This window comes from Bombina bombina, chromosome 2 (assembly GCF_027579735.1).
Source record: "Bombina bombina isolate aBomBom1 chromosome 2, aBomBom1.pri, whole genome shotgun sequence".
Lineage (NCBI taxonomy): Eukaryota > Metazoa > Chordata > Amphibia > Anura > Bombinatoridae > Bombina > Bombina bombina.
The window spans coordinates 1,115,961,069-1,115,975,349 of NC_069500.1; the positions used below are offsets into that span (position 1 = coordinate 1,115,961,069).

General features: G+C 42.3%; 1 protein-coding gene across 1 annotated transcript in view; it reads right to left on the bottom strand.

Annotated features, from left to right (window-relative positions):
• Window positions 1-14,072, bottom strand: part of CTSO (cathepsin O) — a 149,629-nt gene extending 135,557 nt beyond the window's left edge. The window contains exon 1 of the mRNA XM_053703770.1: window positions 13,588-14,072. Within this exon, the coding sequence (XP_053559745.1) occupies window positions 13,588-13,872 (285 nt within the window). The 5' untranslated portion in view covers window positions 13,873-14,072. The remainder of the gene's footprint in view (window positions 1-13,587) is intronic.
• Between the last annotated feature and the right edge of the window lie 209 nt (window positions 14,073-14,281).

A 14,281-nucleotide genomic window follows, 5' to 3' on the forward strand; every position in this document is an offset into this window, starting at 1 on the left:
GATTAAAGGAAAGGCATTGATTTTAGAAACACAGAGATCATTAGTTGCAACCGTGAAATCACAAAAAACTGTGATTATACACCAAGTACACTTATTTATCCTTAGGCCTTTTTAGCAGAGGCTCCAGGACCCTCCACAAAACCAGCAGCATGAAAGAGGACATATGGCATCCTTTAGAAAATTAGATTACAGGAAAGGCATTGATTTTAGAAACACAGAGATCATTAGTTGCAACCGTGAAATCATAAAAAACTTCGATTCTACACCAAGTACACTTATTTATCCTTAGGCCTTTTTAGCAGAGGCTCCAGGACCCTCCACAAAACCAGCAGCATGAAAGAGGACATATGGCATCCTTTAGAAAATTAGATTACAGGAAAGGCATTGATTTTAGAAACACAGAGATCATTAGTTGCAACCGTGAAATCTAAAAAAAAATAGATTATACACCCAGTACACTTATTTATCCTTAGGCCTTTTTAGAAGAGTGTCCCGGAGCCTCAACAGAAAGAACAGCATGAAAGAGGACATATGGCATCCTTTTGAAAATTAGATTACAGGAAAGGCATTGATTTTAGAAAGAAAGAAAAAATGTGTTACAAACGGGAAATCTAAAAAAACATTGAATAGACACCCAGTACACTTCTTTATCCTTCGGCCTTTTTAGCAGAGGCTCCAGGACACTCAACAAAACCAGCAGTAGGAAAGAGGACATATGGCATCCTTTGTGAAAAAAAGATTATAGGAAAGGCATTGATTTTAGAAACCCGGGGATAATTTGTTGCAACCGTGAATTTTAATTAAAAAAAATGATTGGATGGACACCCAGTACAATTCTTTCTCCCTATGCCTTTTTATAAGAGGGTCCAGGACCCTCAAAAAAAACACCAGCAGGAAAGAGGACGTATGGCATCCTTTTGAACAATAGAGTACAGGTACAGCATTGATTTTACAAACCCAGAGATCATTTTGTTCAATTGTTAAAGAGAAAAATAAAAATGAGTGGCCAACCAGTACACCTCTTTCTCCTTAGGCCTTTTTATAAGAGGGTCCTGGACACTCAAAAAAAACACCAGCAGGAAAGAGGACGTATGGCATCCTTTTGAACAATATAGTACAGGAACGGCATTGATTTTACAAAACCAGAGATAATTTTGGTCAAATGAGAAATAGAAAATAAAAAAGAGTGGACACCCAGTACACCTCTTTCACCTTAGGCCTTTTTATAAGAGTGTCCAGGACCCTCAAACAAAATACCAGCAGGAAAGAGAACATATGGCATACTTTGGAACAATAGAGTACTGGTACGGCATTGATTTGTGAAACCCACAGATAATTGTTTGTAAAAGTGAAATAGCACCAAAAACTATGCTTGGACTCCCACTCCAGGTCGTTCTCCTTCAGCTTTTTTATAAGAGGGTCCAGCACCCTCAACAGAAACAACTGCAGGAAACACCACCACATATGCCATCCTTTTGCACAAGCGAGTACAGGTATGGCATCCATTTTGGAAACCCAAAGATAATTGAGAGGAACCAGGAACATTTTTCTAAAAACTGGATGGGGCACCCATTACTACAGGTCGTTCTCCTTCAGCATTTTTATATCATGGGCCACGACCCGCAACAGGCACAACAGCATGAAACACAACATATGCCACCTTTTTGCACAATAGAGTACAGGTATGTCATAGATGGAACACGGAGATAATTTAGAGCAACCAAGAGACTGATAAAGATGCTTGGTCGGTCCTACTCTTTCAAATTTGTTGCATTTTGCGATCAATTGAATGGTACACCGGATATGAGTGGTGTGTAAAGTTGTACAATTCATAACAGTTTAATCACTAGTGTTATGTGCATTTTTTTTATTTGAGTTTGGTACCCACAGAGATGTAGCAGAGGCCAGAAAAATTAAGAATGTACAAATGACTGAAAAATTGGGGTATTGTTGGAGCAACTGCTGTAGCAGCGGCCAGAGAAATCGATGTTTGTAAAACATTTATAAAGTGCCCTAAAAGCTTGTGGCTTGAACACTAGTTGTTGGCGGATAAGTCAAGCAAGTCCTCCGTCTTTATAACCAAAAAAAAAAGGCCAGCCTGTGTACCAGTTGTAGCCCAAGGCAGCTCATATCATCATCAGTAGTTTTTTATTCAAATGTATCGCCCAATGTCAGTCCCTTCGGGATCCAGCCCTCATTCATTTTTATAAAAGTGAGATAGTTAAGGCTTTTTTGACCTAGGCGACTTCTCTTCTCAGTGACAAAACCTCCTGCTGCACTAAAAGTCCTTTCGGACAGGACACTTGAAGCGGGGCAGGCCAGAAGTTCCATTGCAAATTGGGATAGCTCAGGCCACAAGTCCAGCCTGCACACCCAGTAGTCAAGGGGTCCATCGCTCCTGAGAGTGTCGAGATCCGCAGTTAAAGCTAGGTAGTCTGCTACCTGTCGGTTGAGTCTTTCTCTAAGGCTGGATCCCGAAAGGCTCTGATGGTGCATGGGAGTTAAAAAGGTACGCATGTCCTCCATCAACAAGACGTCAGGAAAGCGCCCGGTCCTTGCCGCCGTGGTCGTGGGAGGAGGAGGATTAATTTCATCTCTTCCCCTGTTACATTCCCGTGGTGCGGTGACATCACCCTTATACGCTGTGTAAAGCATAGTTTTTAATTTATTATGAAAATGCTCCATCCTTTCCAACTTGTGGGAATTTGGTAACATTTCAGGCACTTTATGCTTATACCGGGGGTCGAGGAGCGTGGACACCCAGTACAGGTCGTTCTCCTTCAGCTTTTTTATACAAGGGTCCCTCAACAGGCACGACAGCATGAAAGAACCCATTTGAACAAGATTGGATGCTGAGCTAATCATGTCGCGTTCCTCCTCCTCACTGATCTCACTGATGGTATCTTCTTCCCCCCAGCCACGTACAACACCACGGGTACCAGAGAGGTGACAACAACGAGCACCCTGGGATGACTGTTGTGCTCGGTTTTCCTCCTCCTCATCCTCCCCAAAGCCACATTCCTCCTCTGACTCCTCTTCCTCACAATCCTCTTCCTGCGTTGCCGCAGGTCCAGCAAGCAATGCTGATTCGGCTGTTTGCGGGGGTGATGGACACCACAACTCTCCCACTTCCTCTTCACGCTCATCTACTGCCTGATCCAGCACTCTTCGCAGGGCACGCTCCAGGAAGAAAACAAATGGTATGATGTCGCTGATGGTGCCTTTGGTGCGACTGACAAGGTTTGTCACCTCCTCAAAAGGACGCATGAGCCTACAGGCATTGCGCATGAGCGTCCAGTAATTTGGCAAAAATATCCCCAGCTCCCCAGAGGCTGTCCTAGCACCCCGGTCATACAAATACTCATTAACAGCTTTTTCTTGTTGGAGCAGGCGGTCAAACATTAGGAGTGTTGAATTCCACCGTGTCGGGCTGTCGCAAATCAAGCGCCTCACTGGCAGGTTGTTTCGACGAAGGATATCAGACAAGTGCGCCATGATCGTGTAGGAATGCCTGAAATGGCCACACACCTTCCTGGCCTGCTTCAGGACGTCCTGTAAGCCTGGGTACTTATGGACAAATCGTTGTACAATCAGATTACACACATCACATGTGTCAACTTGCCCAATTTCAATGCCGCCACCAAATTACTTCCATTGTCAGAAACAACCTTGCCAATCTCCAGTTGGTGCGGAGTCAGCCACTGATCCACCTGTGCGTTCAGGAGTGCTGGTGCGGTGTGACTCTCTGCTTTCAGGCAAGTCAACCCCAAGATGGCGTGACACTGCCGTACCCGGGATGTAGCATAGTACCTGGGGAGCTGGGGGGGTGCAATAGATGTGGAGCAAGACGCAGAAGTTGAAGAGGACTCAGCCGAGGAAGAGGTTATGGAAGAGGATGGAGTAGGAGGAGTAGAGGAGGTAGCAGCAGGCCTGCCTGCAAGTCATGGCGGTGTCACCAACTCTTCTGCAGAGCCACGCATTCCATGCTTGTCAGAAGACAGCAGGTTTACCCAATGCGCAGTGTAGGTGATATACCTGCCCTGACCATGCTTTGCAGACCAGCTATCCGTGGTCATATGGACCCTTGCCCCAACGCTGTGTGCCAGACATGCCATAACTTCCTTTCTCACAACAGAGTACAGGTTTGGGATTGCCTTTTGTGAAAAGAAATTTCTGCCAGGTACCTTCCACTGCGGTGTCCCAATAGATACAAAATTTTTGAAAGCATCAGACTCCACCAGCTTGTATGGTAAAAGCTGGCGGGCTAAGAGTTCAGACGCCGGGCAAGGGGGGTGACTTTGAGAAATTGGCTTCTTACGCTCAAACATGTCCTTGACAGACACCTGACTGTAGGCAGATGACCAGGAACTGCTACATAAGAGAGACTGAGTGGAGGATGGTTGAGAGGGGGCAAGGAGGACAGCACTGGTTGACGTGGCTGAAGATGCTGGAGCAGGAGGAGGAGGGCGGCTTTCACTTTGTGTGCTGCTTCTACTCATGTGTTCTTCCCATCGGCCTTTGTGATGGGAGACCATGTGCCTTCGCAAAGCAGTTGTACCTAGGTGGCTGTTGGACTTCCCACAACTCAGTTTCTTTTGGCACAGGTTGCAAATGGCATCGCTGTTGTCAGAGGCAGACACACAAAAAAAATGCCACACTGCTGAGCTCTGCGATGACGGCATTCTGGTGGTGGCAACAGCATGCGTTGATGGGCGTCGGCGGGCTGTCTGGCTGACCCCTGGTGACTATGCATGCTGTCTGACTGTGCCACTAGCTCCTTGAGACAACCTCCCCGTGCTTCCAAATCGTCTCTTTCTCCTCCTCCTCTCTGTCTCCCCATCTGAACTTTCCCCCTCTTCTTCTTCTCTTCTAGCAGGCACCCACGTGACATCCACCGACACATCATCATCAACCGCTTCACTTGTATCTGAAACATCAAGAAAGGAAGCAGCAGCGGGTACAACATCACCATCATCATCACACCGTACCTACATGTCGGTAATGCTGCCTGACTGAGACTGATCACTATTATCTACATCCTCTGTCAATGATGGTTGCGCATCACTCATTTCTTCAAAATGATGTGTCAATAACTCCTGTGACAGATCAAGTGAAGCGGCTGTGGTGCTAGTGTTGGTGGTGGCGACAGGCGGAGGAGTGTCACTGGTCACTTGAGACCTGCCCAAAGCACAGCTGGACTTAGATGGTGCGTCAAGGTTAGGAGGACTAGCAGCGGAAGCTGAAGAAGATTGGGTTTCCTGTGTTAGCCATTCAACTAGGTCCTCCTCAGAAGTTTTTGCATCCCCCCTGGCACCCGGCGTCTGAGCAATGTGCATATTTGTAGGGTCTAAAGGAATCACAGCACCACGACCACGACCACGGAACCTGCGGGGTGGCCTGCCTCTGCCTGTCATTTTTTTTTAAATGGACACTAACAATACTATTACACCAATTGAGTGGTGGCACTGTGAAAGTGGGCCCAGTATTTGCTGTGAGACTGACAACAACAAAAAAGACAGATGTTTTAAAAATCACAAATTATTAATTTTTTTAAATATTACTAGTACTGTGGCAACAAATATGATTGTTTGGCACTATTTGGCAAATGAGCCTGTCTGGCACACACGCTGGGAGAAAGGAAACTGCAATTCAATGGCACTAGGAGACTGAAGAATCACAGTCAAAACAGTTATGATTAACAAAAATTCCAATCCTGTTACAATAAATATGAGTGGTGGCACTAATTGGCTAGTTGGGACTGGCACACAGGCTGGCAGGCAGTAGAAAAGTGCAATTCAATGGCACAAGCAAAATGAGGATTAAGATCAACAATCAAGATTTTTTTTATTTTAATTAGTAACTATACTGTGACAAAATATTTGGATTGGTGTAAATAGTTGGCAAGACGGCCTGGCACAAAAGGATGGCAGGCAGGAGGGAGATGCAATTCAAGGACACTAGGAGACTGATTACTGACAGTCTAAACAGTGATGATTGACAATTTTTGCAATACTGTTAACAGAAATATGATTGCTGACAACAATTGGCTAGGTGGGCTTGGCTCACAGCAGGCAGCAAGGCAGGAGGAAAGTGTTATTCAATGGCACCAGCAAACTGACGATTCAAATCACAGCAACTATTACCAAAAATTTTAATATTTAATTATTAGAATACTGTCACAACAAATATGATTGGTGTAAATATTTTTTAAGTAGGCCTGGCACACAGGCTTGGAAGGCTGTAGAAAAGTGCAATTCAAAGGCACGAGCAAACTGAGGGTTAAGATCATCAACAATAAAGATTTTTTTAATTGTAATTAGTAACTATACTGTGACAAAATATTTGGATTGGTGTAAATAGTTGGCAAGACGGCCTGGCACAAAAGGATGGCAGACAGGAGGGAGATGCAATTCAAGGAAACTAGGAGACTGATTACTGACAGTCTAAACAGTGATGATTGACAATTTTTGCAATACTGTTAACAGAAATATGATTGCTGACAACAATTGGCTAGGTGGGCCTGGCTCACAGCAGGCTGCAAGGCAGGAGGAAAGTGCTATTTAATGGCACCAGCAAACTGACGATTCAAATCACAGCAACTATTACCAAAAAATTTAATTTTTAATTATTAGAATACTGTCAAAACAAATATGATTGGTGTAAATATTTTTTAAGTAGGCCTGGCACACAGGCTTGGAAGGCTGTAGAAAAGTGCAATTCAAAGGCACGGGCAAACTGAGGGTTAAGATCATCAACGATAAAGATTTTTTTAATTGTAATTAGTAACTATACTGTGACAAAATATTTGGATTGGTGTAAATAGTTGGCAAGACGGCCTGGCACAAAAGGATGGCAGGCAGGAGGGAGATGCAATTCAAGGACACTAGGAGACTGATTACTGACAGTCTAAACAGTGATGATTGACAATTTTTGCAATACTGTTAACAGAAATATGATTGCTGACAACAATTGGCTAGGTGGGCCTGGCTCACAGCAGGCTGCAAGGCAGGAGGAAAGTGCTATTCAATGGCACCAGCAAACTGAGGATTCAAATCACAGCAACGATTACCAAAAATTTTAATTTTTAATTATTAGAATACTGTCACAACAAATATGATTGGTGTAAATATTTTTTAAGTAGGCCTGGCACACAGGCTTGGAAGGCTGTAAAAAAGTGCAATTCAAAGGCACGAGCAAACTGAGGGTTAAGGTCATCAACAATAAAGATTTTTTTAATTGTAATTAGTAACTATACTGTGACAAAAAATTTGGATTGGTGTAAATAGTTGGCAAGACGGCCTGGCACAAAAGGATGGCAGGCAGGAGGGAGATGCAATTCAAGGAAACTAGGAGACTGATTACTGACAGTCTAAACAGTGATGATTGACAATTTTTGAAATACTGTTAACAGAAATATGATTGCTGACAACAATTGGCTAGGTAGGCCTGGCTCACAGCAGGCTGCAAGGCAGGAGGAAAGTGCTATTCAATGGCACCATCAAACTGACGATTCAAATCACAGCAACTATTACCAAAAATTTTAATTTTTAATTATTAGAATACTGTCACAACAAATATGATTGGTGTAAATATTTTTTAAGTAGGCCTGGCACACAGGCTTGGAAGGCTGTAGAAAAGTGCAATTTAAAGGCACGAGCAAACTGAGGGTTAAGATCATCAACAATAAAGATTTTTTTAATTTTAATTAGTAACTATACTGTGACAAAAAATTAGGATTGGTGTAAATAGTTGGCAAGACGGCCTGGCACAAAAGGATGGCAGGCAGGAGGGAGATGCAATTCAAGGACACTAGGAGACTGATTACTGACAGTCTAAACAGTGATGATTGACAATTTTTGCAATACTGTTAACAGAAATATGATTGGTGACAACAATTGGCTAGGTGGGCCTGGCTCACAGCAGGCTGCAAGGCAGGAGGAAAGTGCTATTCAATGGCACCAGCAAACTGAGGATTCAAATCACAGCAACTATTACCAAAAATTTTAATTTTTAATTATTAGAATACTGTCACAACAAATATGATTGGTGTAAATATTTTTTAAGTAGGCCTGGCACACAGGCTTGGAAGGCTGTAGAAAAGTGCAATTCAAAGGCACGAGCAAACTGAGGGTTAAGATCAACACTAAAAAATTTTTTTATTTAAATTAATAACTATACTGTCTGACTGTGACAACAATTATGATTGGTGTAAATAGTTGGCTAGATGGCCTGGGACAAAAGGCTGGCAGTGGCAGGCAGGAGGTAAATGAAATTCAATGGCCCTAGGAGACTGAATATTTGCAGTCCAAAAAATTATGTTTTTTTATTTTTTTATTACTGTTACAAGAATTGTGATTGGTGCCACTAATTGGCTACTTGGGCCTGGCAGACAGGCTGGCAGATATGAGTCGTGGATGGTAGGTAGGGCAGTAATTTAACACAGTATGCTGTGTAAGTGACAAAAACACAGGACTGATAGAAAATTAAGTTACATTACACTAGCAAAATATTTAAAAAATTTTGATTTTAATATTAAAATTATGTTAAGAAGTGCAATGCACATATGACTCTATGAGTGGTCGCACTGGCTGGCTGCTACGTAGGGCAGCAATTATAACAACAGTATGCTGTGTAAGTCAGATAGACAGTTAGACACAGGCCTGATAGAAAATACAATTAGATTACACTAGCATAATGATTTAAAGACTTTTTTTTGGAAATTTTAAGAAAAAGGTTAAGCACATACATATGAGTCATGGCTGATAGCCTTGGAAGGGCAGCTATTAAAAACAGTAGGCTATGTATGTCGGATACACACACGCCTGATAGAAAATACTATTAGATTACACTAGAAAAATGATTGAAATTATTTTTTTTGGGGGGGAATTAAAAAAAGGTTAAACACATATGAGTCGTGGCTCATAGACTAGGGAGGGCAGCAAGTAAACACAGTAGGCTCTCTATGTCAGCAAAACACACAGGCCGGATAGAAAATTAGATTTGATTACACTAGCAAACAAATTTAAACTTTTTTTTTTTTATATTAAACTTAAGGTGAAAAAAAAATAGATATGAGTGCTGGGTGGCTGCCTGGCACAGACCAATTAACCAAAAGACTGAAAAAAAAGAGGTATATTAATGCTGAGTGAGCCTGACAGACACAGGCATGATAGTAAATGTAATTAGATTACACTAGAAAAATATTTTTTTGTGTTTATTTTTTAAATTAAAAATAATGTTATAAACGGATATTAACACTGCTGGCTGCTGGCTGGCACAGAGCAATGAACCAGAGTATATGCTGTGTGACACTGGCCTGATAGAAAATGAAAAAAAATTACACTAGAAAATTAATTATATTTTTGGGTTAGTTAAATTTAAACTAATGTTGTTAGGGAGATATCAGTGGTGGCAGTAGTCACAGCATATGCTGTGAGCCTTAAACACACAGCTGAAAGCCAGGCAAATGCTAATAAAAAAAAAAAAAAAAAAACGGCACGAAATATAGCCCTAAAAAGGGCTTTTTGGGGTGCTGTGCTTGCAGCAGAGATGAGTGGAGTCCTTCTGGACTGTAAATACACTAGCCTAGCTATGTTTTTCCTATTAATGTCAGGAGCAAAAACATAACACGTTCTATCATTAAAAAAGCAAGGTCGTTATGAGTCTAAAATGGCGGATTCCGAGTAGCTGGGAGTGTCTGTGAGGGAGTGTCTGATGTTGATTGGCTCTAATGTGTCAGGCGGCTGTGACATAAAGGGTCAAAGTTTCCACAATGATGACACATAGGGGCGGATCGAACATCGCCATGTGTTCGCCCACAAACGCGAACGCGAACAAGCTATGTTCGCTGTGAAACGTTCGCGGGCGAACAGTTCGGGACATCACTAGTTATAAGTGTATTCGCTAAACATAGAGATCACTTTGTGTGACATATTTATACTTGATGGTAGTGGCGGTTGGGCTGTTATACATCTTAATAATGTGCATATTATCTATGCCGATAGAGGCTTCAATCTCCGCCCCTTGATGTCACGCAATATAACATATGATACATCCGCGAGAAATCTTAGTAGCTATAATCGTCCATTAAGCAACATTGGACAGGATTGGATTGGTCAAGAAAGAGGGCAGGTACCATGCTCCGACTACAGACACTCCTTCCGTCAACGTGTATGTAAACAAAGGACGCACGCAAGAATCTTAGAAGATACACTATCGCCAAAATTACAATAGTAAGGACATGATTGGTCCAATTAGGGGCGGAGACCATACTCTAACTCTGATAGGACACTCAACATCCAATAATAGGTATATTAAGAGGTGGCACCTGGGCTTCTGTTTGTCTGAATTTTACACATTGCTAAAGGCCGTGTAAAAGGCCGAAACACGTTTGTGTGTTTAGTGCAATCCTAGCGCTAAATTTTACTATTTTCCTTTTGTGACTGGGACACTGCTTTCCACCTCTGTCACCTGAAGCCGACGTAAAGCAGTTATCGGCCAGGAAACAGGGAGGTGAAGGGGCAGGTGTTTCCTCAGTCCAATTAGTTTGGCTTGTTTTTCTTGCAGAGGTTTATCCTCTCTATTTTATTCTTACTTAGTAAAAGTTATATTTTAACATAGTTACAATTAATAGAGTACATTATTACAGTTTCATGGGTACATTGTTGTTTGCATTTACCATTAACTAACATAGGGAAGAGTGCTAATTAAACCCCTACTTGGGTTCTCTTATCCATTTTCTAGTCTTTCAATTATATTTGGGGGTCAGCACCAAACTCACATTAATGTAGTTTATTATTCCCTTACACTACCTATATACTAGTAAAGTTTTTATTCATTTTCTTTTATGATATCTTCTTGACAAGCCGTATCATGCACTTCAGTTTAGCTTGCACAATAGAAAGAGGGAGGTTTACATGTTTGCAGAAGCTGCATTTCTCTTAATTATTCCTAAGAGATTTGTATATTTAAAAGTTACATTTTTGCAATTTTTTTAACCTAGTTTAAAGATACATAAGAAAAAAATAAATACATTTTTTAGATATATTCTAGTCCTAAAGCCCATTCACACGGGCCATTTTTTGTAGTACAGCGGTCCCACCCCTTGCGCTCTCTCCCTCCTCCTCTCTATCTCCCCCCCCTCTCTTTTGCGCTCTCTCCCCCTCTCTTTTGCGCTCTCTCCCCCTCTCTTTTTCGTTCTCTCCCCCTCTCTTTTGCGTTCTCTCCCCCTCTCTTTTGCGCTCTCTCCCCCTCTCTTTTGCGTTCTCTCCCCCTCTATTTTGCGCTCTCTCCCCCTCTCTTTTGTGCTCTCTCCCCCTCTCTTTTGCGTTCTCTCTCCCTCTCTTTTGCGTTCTCTCCCCCTCTCTTTTGCACTCTCTCCCCCTCTCTTTTGCATTCTCTCTCCCTCTCTTTTGCGTTCTCTCCCCCTCTCTTTTGCGCTCTATCTCGCTCCACCTCTCTTTTCCTCTCTCTCCCCCCTCTCTTTGGCTCTCTTTCTCCCCTCTCTTTTGCTCTTTCCCCTCTCTTTTTGCTCTGTCTCTTTCCCCATCCCTCTCTTTTGCTCCGTCTCTCCCCCATCCCTCTCTTTTGCTCCATCTCTCTCCCCATCCCTCTCTTTTGCTCCGTCTCTCTCCCCATCCCTCTCTTTTGCTCCGTCTCTCTCCCCATCCCTCTCTTTTGCTCCGTCTCTCTCCCCATCCCTCTCTTTTGCTCCGTCTCTCTCCCCATCCCTCTCTTTTGCTCGTCTCTCTTCCCATCCCTCTCTTTTGCTCCGTCTCTCTCCCCATCCCTCTCTTTTGTTCCGTCTCTCTCCCCATCCCTCTCTTTTGCTCTGTCTCTCTCCCCATCCCTCTCTTTTTTTCCTCTGTCTCTCTCCCCATCCCTCTCTTTTGCTCCATCTCTCTCCCCATCCCTCTCTTTTGCTCCGTCTCTCTCCCCATCCCTCTCTTTTGCTCCGTCTCTCTCCCCATCCCTCTCTTTTGCTCCGTCTCTCTCCTCATCCCTCTCTTTTGCTCCGTCTCTCTCCCCATCCCTCTCTTTTGCTCCATCTCTCTCCCCATCCCTCTCTTTTGCTCCGTCTCTCTCCCCACCCCTCTCTTTTGCTCAGTCTCTCTCCCCACCCATCTCTTTTGCTCCATCGCTCTCCCCATCCCTCTCTTTTGCTCCATCTCTCTCCCCATCCCTCTCTTTTGCTCCGTCTCTCTCCCCATCCCTCTCTTTTGCTCCGTCTCTTTCCCCATCCCTCTCTGTTGCTCTGTCTCTCTCCCCATCCCTCTCTTTTGCTCTGTCTCTCTCCCTATACCTTTCTTTTGCTCTCTCTCCCCCTCTTATTTTCTCTCTCCCCTCTCTTTTGCTCTCTCTCTTCCCTCTATTTTGCTCATTCCCATCTCTTTTGCTCTTTCCTCTCTATTTTGCTCTCTCTCCCCCCTCTCTTGCTCTTTCCCATCTATTTTGTTCTCTTCCCCTCTCTTTCTATCTCTCTCCTCTTCTTTTTTTATTTCTCTCCCCTCTATCCCTCTCGCGCCTGGCCATGCCCCCGCCATGCTTGGCCACGCCCACTTTTGCCCACACCAGCTGTTCAGGTAGGGACTCTAAGGACAGGTGTGTTTGTCTTCACGCACAGTCTCTAATGCGCATGACAGCTTCGGACAAACACACTTGGCCTTTTATTACATAGGATATATATATATATATATATATATTTCTTCTGTAACTTTATTTCTTCTGTAAGTAGGTTAAAAAAAATTGCAAAAATGTAACTTTCTGATCTGTGAAAGTGAAGTGCTTCTGTCACAGCATGCAACAATACACGTGTAACATGATGGTAGCACCCAGTATAACAATGCAGAGATTCAATCAACAGGCTTCTGCAATGGGTTAAAATAAAAGAATATCATTAAAGGGACATGAAACCCAAAACTTTTATTTCATGATTTAGATCAAGGATATAATTGTTAAAAAAAAAAAAAAAATCGAATTTACTTCTATTAATAATTTTGCTTTATTCTCATGGTATACTTTCTTGAAGTAGCTGCAATGCACTACTGGGAGCTAGCTGAACCCATTTGTAAGCCAAGTACAAGAGGCATATATATGCAGACTCCAATCAGCAGCTTACTCCCAGCTCCTGAGCCTATCAAGATATGCTTTTCAACAAAGGATTCCAAAAGAAAGAAGCAAATTAGATAAAAGAAGTGCATTGCAAAGTTGTAAAAAATGTATGCTCTAAATCATGAAAAATAAATTGGGTTACATATCCCTTTAAAGAAAGCTACAGCCGGATGTAACACAATAGCTGTGTGTGCAGTAACCATACTACTGTAGTTGTACCCAGCTTTTTAATGACCCAATAAAGCAATGTTGTGCAAATTAGTGCAATATGCTGGAAAAGTGAATGTTATTTCCTTCTGTTAAAAACCTAGGGAGGCGAGATAATCTGTCAAAACATATTTAAAATATTGACCCAACAGCACAGTTTGTAAATCCTCTATCCATATTATATAGTGAAAGAATAATATGACCAATCAAAACACTTTAAACTGTAAAGTTTTAGCCAAAACAGTGAAAAAAATATCTTAATATTAGTACCAGAAATATTTGGTATCTCTTTTGAAAGATCTTGCTTCCAACTTTGTATTTCTTATGATGTTTCTCCATAAAGCTGAGGAAGATGGTACAATCCAGATCAGACATAAGTCCAGACAGCATACTTGCACACACAGACGGTTTGGTTTTGCCGCTACCAGAAGTTGCAGGATTCTCATCAGTACTTTTGTAGCAGGGTTCCTGTGTAAATGTGTCCACTTGATTAAAAGGCAGTGCACTAACTACATGTGCAAACAGTCCTAAACACATGAAATAGAAAAGCAACATGTCCCTTAATCTCACAGACAAATAAGGCAGTCAATGAAAGAAAGTAATATGATATCACCAACCAGGAACTGGGCTCCTCGAAAGCAAAAGTAACGTATTATTGTACTAACTTCCAATCACTCTGCTCTTCATTTGTATAGCAATTAATCACTTCTGTGTGCTTTCATTGTTACAAAATAGGTCAAACAGCCTGCTTTTAGCTTAGAATCCCTACACAGCAGACACTTCCTGAATCTCACTCCTGTACTACTAGAATACAGCTCCAAATAACGCCCTTCTTTCTTACAGCTTCTCCCCTTCATGGCCACTTAAGGTGGATTGTTTCAATTCTTAATTAAAAGAAGCTTTCTAAAGTACAGCTGGAATAAAGTAAATAAGGAATAATTGTGTTTATGAGATTATAGGCGGT